At 38.7% G+C, this 15,408-nt stretch overlaps 1 protein-coding gene across 3 annotated transcripts in view; it reads right to left on the reverse strand.

Annotated features, from left to right (window-relative positions):
* Positions 1 to 2,162: 2,162 nt before the first annotated feature.
* The window catches only part of SNCAIP (synuclein alpha interacting protein), a 94,413-nt gene continuing 81,167 nt past the window's right edge, over positions 2,163 to 15,408 (reverse strand). The window contains exons 9-12 of one of the 3 annotated variants that reach the window (XM_050987190.1): positions 12,315 to 12,407; positions 8,831 to 9,899; positions 7,036 to 7,103; positions 2,163 to 2,795 (exon numbers count right to left, since the gene is read on the reverse strand). In XM_050987190.1, coding sequence (XP_050843147.1) covers positions 2,711 to 2,795; positions 7,036 to 7,103; positions 8,831 to 9,899; positions 12,315 to 12,407 — 1,315 coding nt within the window. In that variant the 3' untranslated portion in view covers positions 2,163 to 2,710. The remainder of the gene's footprint in view (positions 2,796 to 7,035; positions 7,104 to 8,830; positions 9,900 to 12,314; positions 12,408 to 15,408) is intronic. The other 2 variants (XM_030237114.2, XM_050987191.1) reach the window with 2 other exon arrangements.

Below are 15,408 nucleotides of genomic sequence, written 5' to 3' on the forward strand. Positions count from 1 at the left end.
CGGCTTTGGGGCCCTGGGTAGGAAGGAGACTACAAATAAGGAACAATAAAATCAGCAGTTTATACAATATGAGTTCACCTTCAGCCTTCCAGAGACTGCTTTTCATTCTTACATCAAGCTGGCCTCTCTTCTGCACTAGCTTGTGCCAAAATATCTTTCTGTTGCAATGTGCTAAGGAGCCATGGATATCTTTAACCACAAATCCCAAGCATCTCCTGGCATCATAGTAATGTAGTAATCTGCATCACCCTAGCATACTTGCATTATACAGCAGATTCTCCACATGCTGTATAAGAATATACTTTGGAAATTGCTACATTGCAGAGAGCAGATAACTTTTAAATCCTCAGTCTCTAGAGCAGGCGGTTTCTTACTTCCAGGGTTTGATAATAGGTACATCTTGGTCTGCTTCAAATCCTTTCACTGAAATTCAGTTTCATCCCCTGCTACAGCTAGGTACAGCAGACTGTGGCAGACTTTACACATCTGCAGTCAGTCAATATCATTCAGCAGGATTGCTGCTCCTGCCATTCACATGAACACGGTCAACTCTCTTCACATTCTCAAAAATGCAGATTGCCAGTTTGTTTTAAGCCCCTCTACCAGACACAGAATCTCTCCTTTTTAGCTCTCTTTCACCACTCTGGCAATTGCAGCGCATGTGTCTCTTCTCATTTTGCTCTCAGATTTTTCATGCACACACAGATGACAGGAGGCCCAGTTAGAGGTATGGCTGTTCCTGACTCACAGATATTTTTGGAGGTTTGGTTGTTTCTTTAAACAGGTCAGCTAGTGTGCGAGGTTTATCACTTTAGCTAAAAAATCAGAGTGCTGCCAAGTGGCAGATAAGAACTGTGGAAAGAATTTCTGAATTTAATTTCTGCAAGTACAGGCTTTTATTTTTTTATATTGTGTGGGCTTTGGGGTGGGTTTTTAGTGTGTATGTGCGTATTGGGTTTTTTGTTTGGTTTGGTTTTGTTTCAAGTTTTTGTTTGTTTGCTTAGGTTTTGTTTGTTTGTTTTTGTGATGTCTCAGTTGGCCCTGTATTTATCCAGTAGTACTCTGTGCTTACCCAAGGTGCCTGGGGCATTCAGCTATCTTGGCCCATGCAAGCTGTGGGGCCAAATGTGGCATCACCCTGAAGACTGACACAAAAAAAGACATGTATCACACCTAATTAAAGGCATCCAAGTAGTAAGTAACTATTCATATAACTTTACTATCTCAGTTTCCCTGTAGTAAGTAGGAAGGGATTAGCTGATTCTCTGGGCAAATAAGACATATCTAGTAGGCAGAATGAATCATTATGAAGTTTCTCTCTCCTCACTGACCATAAATGAAGCCCAACAGTCAAGATAAACACCAAAAAAAAGGCAAGAGAAACTGCACAGAAATCAACTCCTTTGTACTTAATCAAAATCCTCGCGTGCCCACATTTTTTTAGTTAGTAGTTTTGCATTTGCAGGAATTTAATTATCACAAGATCATAATTTTTATGTCCCTTCCCACTGCTGGGAGGCTGGAACTCAATGATCTATAAAAGTCCTGTTCAGCCCAAACCACTTCACGATTCTGTGACTGTCTTTGTGACAAAGAAAAAATTTCCTTGGCAAACGCTCTTTGACTTCCCTGTGTTACAGAACAGTCAGCACAACAAATCCTCATGACTTTTTGAATCTTTCTCAGCAAACTGTAGCAGTCTTCAAATGGAAATAAATCAACATAATCAAAACAAAATAAAGCAAATGTATGCGCACATATTTGCTATAAATAAATGCGACAAGTAAAGATTGCCTAGTAGTCTGCTTTTGGATGTTGTGCTGTAGGATTCATTTGAAGAATGTACTCATAGTTTACCAGAAATGAAGTGAATTAATTAATTTTCTCTGAAAAGTTAGAAGAACATTCAATAAAGAGATCATGACAGCTTTGAGAGAATGTGGATTAGAGTTTCAGCAGATTATGCAGTAACTTCAACAAAGCTGAGCACATTGCCAGTGCTTGGCAAGTAGCAGTAATTGGTAACTTAAAACTGCATTTGCACTTTTTTTTTATTTCTACACATTTTAAAGCTGATAAAAGACTACTAAATATTAAAGCAACTTTTGACACAGCTATTTTACTGAAATCCAGAAACTGGATGTTGTCTAATTATCAAATGAACATCAAAAAGAACAAAAAACTTTACAGCTCAAAAGAGGAAAAGAATTACAGGAAGTATCTGCAAGCAGTGTATCCTATTAACACCATCTTTATTTCCTTTTTACAAAAAATAGAAATACCAACAGAAAAAACATACTAAAAAAAAAATCAATGCTTTTGCCTTGATCTCACGGAGGAGCTGCACAGGCAGAGTCCTGGATGAAACTTTGACAGTATATGCTGCTGACAAAGGGAAATAAAGATATATGACAATATACCCATGCAAGACACAAAGTACAAAACGTGTTCCGTGGCCTAACAAACATTTTGGAGGTTGCAAGTGTCATAACAATTTTCAAATTGTTACTTCTGCTCACCCATGCCTTTACACAGCACAGCTTACAAACAAGTTACATATACACATACATCATAAAAAAGATTTGTATATGGTCTAACTGATACAAATTAAGGCATCCTAACAGCTGCTGGTGAGGGGTATGTCTCATATTAGTGTTTCAAAAGGCTATATGTCAGGTATTTCAAACAAAGTGAGACATCATGACATGTTTTAGAGGAAGACTTCCTGCAGCTCTGGCTCTTCAATACTCTTTTGACTGTCAGATTTCTGGATTTTCCAGCTGATGTCATCATGCCTGGAGGAAAAAATGGAGAAAATTACTCAGTGGTAACATTAGAAATATAAAGGGGTTGGCAATATGTTTATTTGCCCTGTTTTGTTCCACTTGTATCTATTCAAATCTGAATTAATCTTTCTCTCTGGGCTTATTTTTCTAGATATATGCTAAACAAAATACTTTTGAATGTTGTGGATTTTTCTGAGTTATAAATTCATTCTGAAATTAAACCTGAAAACCAATGGGATGACGAGGAGCTATTTAAGTCACAGAACTAATTAGTATGCTGTTGTCATGTTCTGGTAAAAATGCAAAGAATAGTAAAAAAATTCCTTGTACTTTAGAGAAAAGTATCACAGTGACAGAAGGATTCACTACAATCAACATGAGGCATATCCTATTGGTTTCTGACTCTGCCTGTAACAGAATTATCACTGTTAATAATCACCAGAGAGAAATGTACCTCTCTATCTATTGTGTAGGAGATTTGAGTGACAGCTTGCCAATTAGAGCAAAAAAATTAAGCACAACATATTTGTGGCACTCCACTTCCTTACATATGTTCTTGTTCTGGATTCCTAGTATGTTCCCCTTCTCTTCCATTAACCTTCCAACTGATTGTTCACTAAGCATCCAACCCATGGCAATTTTCAAACCTGTTAAGAGCCTCACTTTTAGTTACTACTACTGAAGAGCAAAACTCCTGCAATACAACCATGACTAGCTGGTTTGCTGCTGAAAAGGACAGACCCTAGAGCGTGTACGAAGTAGTTTGCCTTTAACTCAAAAGCCTGACTCTTGTAAGCCAGAATAGCTTTATTTCAGTCTACAACTATCACAAAGAATCAAATGTTCCTAAGAAACTTATACTTAGGATGGGTAATTAACCTGGTGGTTACTTTAGGGTTTAACAGAAGCTGACCTCGTAAGTGCATGAGTGATCCTTCTAGGTTAAAGCCCTCTTTATTCATCCAAATTACAGTTGTCACATACCCAAAGCAAGATCAAAAGGCACAGAATTGAGCCAGACAAGACAGATTTTGCAGTACTGAGTCTGAGGAGGTAGGATGCTGCATGTTGGCATTTCAGGTGCATTGCTGTTATCATAGCATTAACTGTGGATCTTTACTAAAGGATGCTTTATAGGGCTAAGACTAACCTGCTGCTTTGGCCTAGGCTTGCAGGGCTGAAAGAGCCTGTGGGTGAGTTCCCCATTAGAGGCTCACTAGGCACACCAAAGAGCCCCTTTGGCAGCTCTACAGCTGCAGTGTGACCTCAAAGAAGAAAATTTTTGCAGATGTCTCTAGGTGACAATACAGAACAGATATGCTTCTTACAACTGTGCCTCCCAACCTGGAGAAAATGTATTACTAATATTGCTAATTAGTAACCAAATTTCTAATTAGATTTCTAATGTATTTTAGTGCCTGTATCACCACTAATAATACATCCTCTCATGCAACAAGCAGTGATGCATGATCACAACAGTTCACAAGAGAACAAATGTAAATCTTCTGCAACAAAGCTAATTTCACATTCATGTCATACTCTACTGGTATAGTTACTAGCTACTGATTAGTAATTAGTTAATGGTTACTATTTCTTTGGACATCTAGAGAATCATTCTTTTTTTGGAGAATCAAATATACTGTAATTTATCCAGTATTAGGCCTAGCAGTGGGATAGGTATTAGTTAGATCCACTTGCTGTTTTAGAAGCATGCCCATTTTACTATCTGACAGACATCTGATGATGGATTCTGCTGAGAGCCCCCATGTAGGAAGGAATTTTTGCTGTTCATAGCTGTACCTACGTACAGGGTTTGATATTGATATGGTGAATTACTGCTTATTTTAATGTAATGCAAATCTCAGATGATTCAAAGTGTGGGAAAGAACTGTTCATTGGCATACAGGTAAGATAGAAAAAATACTACAAGTATTTGCTTGGAGCTGTAATATGCAAAAACTAGCTAATCCTTCCAAAAGAGGAAAAAATATCCCAAACCATCTTGCACATCCAAAATTTCCTCCAAGGCTTTAGGAAAATTAGGGTGTATCAAATTTAAATAGGCTACTAAAAATTTTAGCACAGTCTTCTACTATTAAGCTGTGACCAACATGAAAAAGTAAACTACAAAGCCTTAATGTACTTTGGGCTGTTTTGAATGAAAACAAACAAAAAAACCAATACCAAAACCAACCAAACAAAAAAAAGAAATCCAAATGAAAAGAAGAGAAGCTGAAGAAAAAGTGCTGGAAACTAGTTGGCAGGAATGCAATCTCACTGAAAGTAGATTTTGTATAATGACTTCAGATTTCAGAAAATGCTAATGAAATCCCCTGTTATAAGGGTGTAGTGTCACAATGGGCTTGGGACAGTGTCTACAAATATAACTTCCCAATGGAAAAATCTGTAAAGTTTTTAACCACCAAAGACTGTCCTGTTTTCCAAAAAAGTTTTTTATTTTTTTCAAAATAGTTCTGAAATGCTAATTATGTAGTGTACCCAGACTAATCAGTGAAAATTCAGTGTCCAGGAGGTTGTAGTGCATACAACGGTGATGATCTTTTAAGATTCAAAGATTATTTTAAGATTCATCTTTCAAGATGTCACAACCACTGGGCATCGTGTAGTTGACAAATGACAGACACCCACTTTGTTATTCAAAAATCACAATGTATACTGAAGGTCATTACAAAGGCTAACCTAGAAGCTCTGAGAACCTTTAGTCTGTGTCCTGATTTCTGAAAAGCAAAATACGACTTCCATTCTTATGTGATATTCGGAAATCTCATGCCACAGACTCTGGCACATAGTTTGCCCACTTCCTAATTTGTGGGTACTGTAACACCTCCTCAAGCTGCACCTTTCACGCACTCTGCTCCTTGCTTCCTACTGTCTGGTTCTCCAAGTGTCCATGGTAACGGACGCAGCTTTAGGACATGGTGCCTGGACCAGCAGGGCCTGGAGGGACAGCCAGGATTTCGTGCCCAACCATGTCCCTTCCCAGCAAGTGACTCCACAGCCCTGCAGTCGCAGCCAGACATTCCCTGTCTCTCCTTTCTGGGAAAATGCCACATTGCCATTCTCACACCAGAGCAGTTACACAAGGCAAGTGACAAATTACAACAACTGCCTACACCTAGGAGATGGCTCTAACATAAGGAGGAGATTAATAATTTTGTATTACTCTATGATCTGGACAGGCAGCTGGATGTTTTGAGTGGAAGCTGCCCACTGATGCTCCCTCAAACTGCTGCTATCCAGTTTTCTGCACAGAAGTTTCCCTCTTTGTTTTCAGGAGAGAATGAAACCTCTTGGAAATCTTACAGTTTCGGGTTTCACATACGTTGTGCCAATGGCTCCTGAACAAGACTCATGTTTCCATTACGGAAATTGAGTTTTTAAGTATGGGAAGGTCCTGGCAATAGAAAACTAGTGAATGGACCTCCCTTCCTCCATGCGTTAGATATTTAGAAAACACTAACTCGGAAGTGACTTAGGGTCTTGAACTGCAGAATAACTAATATCAAACTAACTTTACATCTCAGTTTAACAGAAAAAGAAAAAAAGAATTTGTGAGTGTTAAGAGTTAACTGAAAATGACAGGTCATTTTTAGAGAGCATTTGCTTATAAAATAAACATTTTATCAAGTGTTGTTTTTTCCAACTTATCTTTATGGAATTGAGGGACTGGTTTTTATCTGCCTGAATAATCCGGATGGATCAGGACTAAATTAAAGAGTTTGAGTACGTCAGAGTTATTAAAAAGAGTCAAAAAACAGATTTAACTCCAAAGTCTAAGGGAAAGTAAGAAAAAAGTGTGAAAGTAGAAGAGCACTTAGACTTAAAGTAAAGCATTTGGCTTCATGTTCTCTGTATTCTCTTTAGAGATGAACTGTGGTCTTTTTGCTCTTCTCATGAGGGGAAATTTAATTTCCATTCTCATCTGGTACTTGACTTTTATTCAACAGAGGCAGGATACTCAGCCAAAGTCTGCTATATACCCTGGTGGATTTATGAGCATGAATACTTTCGGTACTTGCTTGGAACTGAAATCCTGTAGCTAGTTCAATGGTGACATCAGCAGAAATCCATCATAAATTTTTGCTTTTCTAGGAATTTAGATGTTCATCTACTTTCCCCCTTGTGAATCAATCAGTTCGAGTGCTTCACTTGCAATGTTAACAAATACATAAAATTTGAGAAAAGGAGGCAACAGAGATGCTAAACATTACCACGCATAAGCACATACCAAGCATAGTTACACAGCTCTTCATTCAACGTGCTAGAAGAAAGACTGCTGGAGCTGAAGTAAGGATCCTAAAGAAGTACAACATCATAACAATTAAGAGCATGCACAGAGCTTCCCACATGCTTAACCTGGAAATCAACTAAAACATGCAGATAACCACGGCAACATTTAAACATTTCTTTTTGCACCTGAACCTGTTACCTCTTTGAGATATGTGCTGTGGTCCTTTGGGTTGGTATGAAAATTTATTCTTTCCACAGTTCGGATGCTGGCAGCAGTGACATGCAAACATGGTCTTTTCACAGAATAAGCACTTTATATTGCAAGCATCAATACTGTTAGAATTACCTCATACAATCCTTCAAATTTCTTAGGGAACTACAAAATAATGCTCATGGCCCTGCAACCTATCAGAACATCTTTGAAAACAGACTGTCTTTTCCCTGTCACTACAAAATCTGAATCACCCTTAAAAAAAAAAAAAAAAAAGCCATTGTGTTATAAAAATACTTCTTTGTTAAACAGGCTGTTCAACTAGATGGTGCATGTCTTTAAAGACTCAAGTTAGTAGTTCATATTGTGATTCTGAGTAGATTTTAGGAAATGCAGTCCCACTCATTCAGTTTAATTTAATTTCATTTCAGTTTGCAATAGCACTACTGGTCTAATATGGACTATTCACTCTTTCCTAGTTCTCTCTTTCCACTCTTTCTCTTGCCTCCTCTTTGCCTAAGATTTTCCTGTATTTTTCTCCCATTAACTTGTCATACTTTTTACAGTATATAATTCACTACTGCTGCCCCTCCTCCTATTGGCCTACTTTAAGGGTTTTTTTAGTCTTGAAATTATTGCTTCACCTCATGTCTTTCCATCTACTGCTTCCCTCCCTGCCTGTCTTCCACAGAGGATTAAATAATCTCACTCATTTCTATTGTATCTCCAGATGCTCACACTTCCCTCCACTCCACAAACATACTGCACCCACAGTATTTCCCACATCTGTCTCTTCTATTCAGTACAAAATCACAGAATCACAGAATTAACTAGGCTGGAAAAGACTTTTGAGATCACTGAGTCCAGCCTGTGACCTAAAACCTTGAAAGATGTATTTGCTCCAAGTATTTTCTCCTATCTTTTAAACAAGAGGACCAGCCTTTTAAGTGCACACATCCCCCCTTCCCTTAGATTCCCAGAAAAGGCACTCTGTTCACTGAGGAGAGGGAGTGATCTGAGCCCAGTATGTTTTCTGACAGGCCAACCACATGCTCTGACACTAGAAGACTCTGTGCTATGAGAAGGTGGTCAAAGAAGACTTGCTGCTGACAGCCTCAACACCTAGGGTTGGCTATAGCTCCCACAGAAGCAGGAAGGACCATTTCTGCAATATTTCCTTGTTATTTTTCTTATTCAGTTGGCCTCATCAGTCTTTATAGGACAGGACAGGGCTAGTCCTTCACTTATCTACCCCTAAGAAAACACACGGTTTCAAGACTGGCATTCTCATTGTATGTAACATCATTTCCATGTGAATCACATCTCTGTGGGAAGCTTTCATCACAGAATATGGGAACCATGTGCCCTAGGAGCAGAGACTCTAGACATAAGAAATACCTGCCACTCCTTGGAAAATTCTTCCAAAACTGAAAAGTAGATGGGCTTTCTGTAGGTCAAATGCAATAAAGTATTTGTGTGCATCATCTTGCAATAGAAAGGCAGAAGGAAGCAGCTGTCAAACTTATGCCTTACTTAATGAGAAAAGAAAAAAACAGGCCCCTCCTTCTTTCAGGGTACTCACTGGCTTGTTTCTTCCTTTTGAGACAACTTCTGGATTTCCCTTGCTTTCTGTTGTCTTCCTTCCTAGTGAGGTAAAAGGCAGCGTTGAGGAGATTTTGATGAGGTTTGCTGTTTGACAGTTGTTGTTGTTGTTTTGGTTGCCACTCAGTGTCTCCATTATGGACCGAAAGGCTCCAAAAGGCCTTTTCAGCTGGTCTCCTGCATGCTCCCCAGAGCTGGCTGGAGCCCTCACGACTCCTTTGCTCCGGTCTTTATCCTTTTCCTCATTTAGTTCTGACTCTGCTAGTTCCACCTGCACCACAGGCTCCTCAAAAGTTACTCGAAGCTTCAAATTTTGAGAGGTTCTGCGCTTTGAGGATGGAGACTTGAGAGCACTCTTTGGGCTGGTGGCAACCTTCTGGGCAGTAGCACTGTCAGTGCTGGATGGAGAGGTGTCTGCACAGAACTGGTTCTGAGGTACTGCACCAGGCTGGTACGGGGCTTCATTATCCACATCGCTGCTCTCCGAAGTCGGGGAAGGACTGTGGCCGTCCACAGACTTAGAGACCCTGATACCAAAAGGGAAGCGCCGTCCTGCTGTGGAAGTGTGCTTCTTAAGCATCATGTTCAAACTCTCTGTGCTCTCAACACTCTCCACTATAGGCTGGGGTCTTGGTTTGTCAGTTCTTTTCACAGGGGTGTTCTTGTGGTCCTCAGAATTAGCTGAATCTGTATCTGACTCGCTGAGAGACCGCTGCATCAGCTGCCTCAGTCGGGCTAACTTCAACTCCCTTTTCTCTGGCAAAATCTTCTTCACGTTCTTGGAGGATGCTTGAGCATCCTGAAATTCCAAAGTCAGCTTTTCCTGCATGCAGACATTTTCAGAGATTTCCTTCCCCAGCAACTGGCGCAAGATTTTATCAGAGTCCTCATCCTTTATCTTAGCCCGAGAACAAGTAGATGTGCTCGTTCCCAAGCTGCCAAGAATCTGAATCCCATCTTGGGTGTTCAATTTACTTTTTGGTGGAGACAATTCATCTGCTTCAGATGGTTTCCACTGAGGTTTGCCAGAAGCAGGAGATGACGGCAAGCTTAAAGAAAAAAAGAGGAAATGTCACAGCAAAATTAAGGCATATCTAAAATGTGAAAGTGGCATTTCCAATATATGTGCCTGTCTCAGTTTATTGTTACTTATCCTTTTCATTGCTACTCAATTCATTACTGTGATGCCACAGCATAGATTCCATAGAGAAAGATGTAATACTCTTTGAGTATTTGAGTATCTTCACTTTCTCTTACAACAGCAACAACAAAAAAAAAAACCCGAAAAACAAACAAACCTCCTTAAAATCAAAACTTAGAATGGTTATTCAAACACCAAATATGACTTTATTAGGCATACTCTAGAGAAACAACTCCTATTGGTGAGATTTGACATGCAAAAAAACTCCACAAGGCCAAGTGCCTACTATTAAGTCACATCATAATATAAAAGTAGCTTATCCTAAGTCCTGTGAAAGTACCAACCTCTCTGTATAGCATTGATTTCATAAATCTAGACTGCATCTGGTATTAATAATAACAACCATACAAGACCTCATAAAATATCAGGGCAATTTGCACTGAAAACCTTTTCAAATATGAAATACTGACAAGCAAGAGAAAGGTGACATGAATGTATTTCAATACTAATAGAATAATAAATTGAATTTATTATTCCAATGGTTTTACAGAAGGAAACAGCAATTTCAACAATGCCTGATTTGTGAAGAATGTAAATTGCAGAAACCTTTTCTTTTCCTGTGACATATTCTAGAGCTCATAATACTTCACATTCTTACTTCAAACCACTTTTCCTCTAAGCAAGGACAAGATGACAAAATCTGGGTTCTTGTGAGGTTGGCAATCACCTTCTGCTTTGATGAGTCTATAGTTCTCAAAGCGTAAAAAATTCACATGCCTATACTAAACACCTAATTTTCAACTAATTTTATGGGTTTTTTTTTCCTTGAGGCAAACCTACACACTCCAATGAACATGCATTTATCTAAAGTGCACATTCCTATTAAAAGGGATATGTTCTCTTAGATCTGCTAGTGCCTCCTTGGATGATGAAAATATCTACAAGTGAGGTCCAATTAGAAGGAAAAGGAGTAGCCAGAAATAAAATAAATAGAGCACAATTTTCAGACTTGCTTACATAACCAAAATGATGTTGAAGCCTACCCTTTTACAGGAATAATGAATGATGAGGGATTTGCTTTCACCTGATCTTACCTGATACTGAAAGTAAAACAGTCCTGGTACACACCAGAACTCAAATGAGAGACCACTTGGAAAGATCAGGCAGCAAAAATCACAGAAACCAAATGAGCTGGAAAACAGCTTTTGGTCCCATCTGTTGAGCTGGCACACAGGGAAGACAAAGATTCCTAAAAAAAAGGAAAACCACGCTTTTTCCAGTATGGTTTTCTACTTCAGCAGGAGTTTGGAGTTTACAGTCCCTTCCTAGCTGAAGTTCCTTTACACAAATGCTTCTCTAATCCTAATGTCTTTGTAATCTACAACTGCAACTGTTTGCACTTGTCTGAAATAGTGACACATGACATTCAGGGCCGTGGAGCACTTCTACAAGAAAATGCTCAGGATTCTGTGAGAATTGAAAAAAAGCTGTCACTGACCCTTCAAGTTTATACTTGATGACCACAGCTCTGATTGTCAATGGCTGCAGAAGCTTTTATGCTGGTTTTACATTTTCACATAAATGTAGCCCCCTAACAACTCTGAAAAAGGGAAAAGCACTGTATAGGGCTTCCAGAGAGGAAAACAGATTAAAAAATAAGGATAAACTGAGCTCTATTTGCATGTGAGTTACTTTATTTCTTTCAAAATCATCTTCAGATTGCTGTGAGAGTGAAGTCATGCTTGTTTCATCTGCTTCCATGCAGATCTCTCACTGTCAGAGAGACCCAGTCCCCTCTCTCCCTCTTTACTGTCTGAAGCTTGTGTTTCTTTCTGTGACTTCTGACAGGATACGTAAACAAGTTTCCAGAGTTTTGACTTTTTATACAAGGTGCAGCAGGTAAAAGATTTTATGAGTATAAGGAACCTTATTAATATGAAAACAGAGGTTTTTGGCAACTTTTGGTAACTTACTGCTAAAAGTAATGTATGAGAGACCAACAAAACATAAAACTTTACATCTTTCCTAGGGTTTCTAGGTTCTTCTGCTGTTCATTTAATTCAAAACACACTACATTCCACTGTAAATTGGTTTTCACTCTATTGGGAAGCAGGGACTATCTAGTTTATACTCAGAAATTTCCAATATTTATCAGCATTACTTACTGTCAAACTCTAGAAGCTCAGCTTCAAGTCCACAAGGTAGCCCCACATTTTCTTTACAGAACACATCTGCTATTTAGCCAGACCACAGCTTTTCCTGATAACTGATATATTATGAAAATGTGCAAATGCAGGCTGCAGTACAGTTCCAGTCTCCTTACCTTGGGGATGTGGGCAGTGACTTGCCCTCCGACCGCTGGGCTTCTAAAAGCTGCTGGAGCTGGTTCTGTAATGTCACACGTTCCACAGTCTGCCTGCAAGAAAATGCAAGACTGTTTACCTCAAATTGTAAAACTGACTGCATAAGTAAGTTAACAGGAAACCTGATACTACCATTTCAACTTTGAATTAGAGAAAGAAGTCCCCCTCACCTGTACTTTATAAACTCGATAGATAACTTATAAATAAGAACATAGAGAGTTTGTGCTTTTGTCTAAATCTCTGCTGACATTTCGTGATCACTGTACAAGAACAACTGAAAAAAACTTGTCAGATTAATTATTATACTTCATACAAGGACAAGGGTATGATCATAAGCACCAGTGAATTGAAACTGACACAAAATTGTGGTAAACTTAGGGCATTTGTTGTTAATTGTTTATGGAAAAGAATGGAAAGCACACAGATTAAGCAGTCACTTCCTGCATTTGGTGGATGGCCTTCATCATCTGAGCAACAGCTCAGGGAACTGCTCTCTTCCCTTTGTACTTGCAAATGAACTCAGAGAAAAGTTTCTGCCCACTGGAAAGGACTGGTCGAAACTACAGCTGCAGGATGGAGTTGGGTGTTTGATGTCTGTACCACATCTGCTTGTTGTGCAACCTTTTCAAAGGTCCTACCTGGGCTCTGCATCCACCTTATCCCTGTACCATACCTACCCAAGTGTATCACTTTCAGTGTGGTGTTGTGATCTACAAGGCTTTTCAAACAACTTTAGAGACCAGCACTTAAAAAATTGCAGTAATACCTAAAAATTGTCAAGGAGAGTGATATCCACAGTACAAACTCCGTTTTCCATTTGTCACCTGTAATCACATCTGCTTGTCCTGCAACATACCTACTTCCCTTGGATGGTCTCAGTTGAGCACTATAACCTGCAAACCCTAATGTACAAGAATGGCAGATTAATTTGCCACAAAAAAGATCATATTTTTCCTGCTTCCATACAATTCAGATATTCCATTCTTACATCAAAACATCCCTTTTTGTTGACAACCACAAGTAACGTCTGTTTAGTGATCTGTAATTTCCAATGCATCTAAACACTACACAGGCAGAATTATTTGAAAACTTCTAGAAAATTAGAGATTTAGAGGTTTTTATTCCCTGGTCCTAGCCAAATGATCATGGGAAAATTACTTTTTATCAGGTTTCCCCATGATGTGCTTTTGTTGCTGTCTATGTTTTCAGCACTTTTATTCTTATTGGATTTGCAGAACTAAGGCACTTCTCTACCAATGAGCTAGATACTTTCCTAGCTTACATGCCATCAGCAAAAGATTTAGCTGTATTCCAAATGCAGTCCTTATAACTGGCAATGTCAAGGCCAGATCACTCTTTAGAGGTTGTACTTACAGGGCTCACAGAAAAAATATGTTTTACTTTTAATATATCAAAGTGAGTTTGAAAAATGAAATAGAAATAAAGGTGTGACCTTGACATACTGCCTTGCATTTTACAACACAGCCATGCTTTATGCAGATCCTTTCTTCCTTTAATTTTCCATCTTTCTTCCTCTGGCCGACACACTTCCTTAGACTATTTTAAAATTACTTCTACCATCTGTCAACATTAGCTTATATTGCAGTTCCCCAGATACTCTCCTATAAGAGCCAGAGAAATTCTGTTTAAGTTGTGATGCAATTCATCTGTTTTCTTTTCCTTTTATCACTCCTTCAATTTCTTTTTCTAAATAAGGCAGCTAACAGTTTTCTACATTTTTAGCTTCAGTGGAGGTCTATGACATGTCTACCTCTTGAGGTAATGCTCATTCCACTTTAACAACTTATTGTGCTAAAGAGTTGAAGTTTACTCCATTTTCACAGTTTAACTAGTTAGTACATAAGTCACAGACACCCACACTTCTTGCCAGCACTATCCCTAAAGATAAATAACATGTACATATACATCCCAAGCTAACAATGGAAACAGGGGATCACAACTTCTTGGAATAGCAATAGTGCAAACTATTAAAGCCAGACTGATTTAGGAGACAAGATCACTAAGCTTCAGAGGTAAGAGGCTGCACTCGTTTTATTACAATTGATGGTCAAATTCTGGGGATCTTAGCATAGCCAGTGTTCTCAGTGAGTAATATGTATGGCCTCTCTGGTGTCTAGTTAGACATCTGGGGACCCCAAATACCTCCTTATGGAATCAGGGAGCTCAGTAACTGCAGAGGGAATAGGCTAAGGCACTGGGCTCAGCAGGAGTATCTCTCATAGCATGCTTTTTTATTTCTCCGGTTTTGTTTTTTTTTCAAATAACACAAGAATGACTGTGTTAAAAAGCAGAAAATAAAATGGCTTAACTAACTGAAAAAGAGATGAACATTACAAAGTTTATATGGGGTTTCTTACTATATGTCTATATAACATGACCTACCCCAGGAAAAACCCCACACAACGAAAAATCACACCAACCTGCACACATTTTACCATACTACTATGGAAATTTTTTATTCAGTTATTTTTACAGCTGTTCCTAAGATGTTCCAGAAAATAATGGATTTCTTTCATATAACACAGAATATGAAATCATTTTCTCAGCCTCATCTTTTGACTCCATGGTTTGTGTTGATCTCCACCTTGGCAGAGATTTTGGCTTGACATCATATCAGAAGAATCAGTAGGTGTCTCACTCATTAACTGATTTGCCCATCCAGGTCCATAAATGTGGGGCAGTACCATCTGGAAATGCAGATCCATTTTCAGGCAGCATTGCAAAAGAAGTCTATAGAAGCACTCACTTTTTGTCATTAATTCTGACATGGTTTCTTCAGACCAGGAAAGTCCAAATAATACAAGTTATACGGCAAGCAGGAATTTTCTACACTGCCAACTAAGGATTTTTTTGGGCAGGAGAAATCAGTGAGAGAATAACTAAGATTGTAAGACCTGTGAAGACCACAGGAAGTAAAATGAAAGTAAATTACTTTGTACAGCCTCTATAGGAAACTTTTGTGACTGGTCTAAGTATTCTGTTTAGCTCAGAAAGCCATAATGGATTGAAAAAAACCTGTAATTAGCAAGAGAT

This window comes from Serinus canaria, chromosome Z, assembly GCF_022539315.1.
Source record: "Serinus canaria isolate serCan28SL12 chromosome Z, serCan2020, whole genome shotgun sequence".
In the NCBI taxonomy this organism is placed as follows: Eukaryota; Metazoa; Chordata; class Aves; order Passeriformes; family Fringillidae; genus Serinus; species Serinus canaria.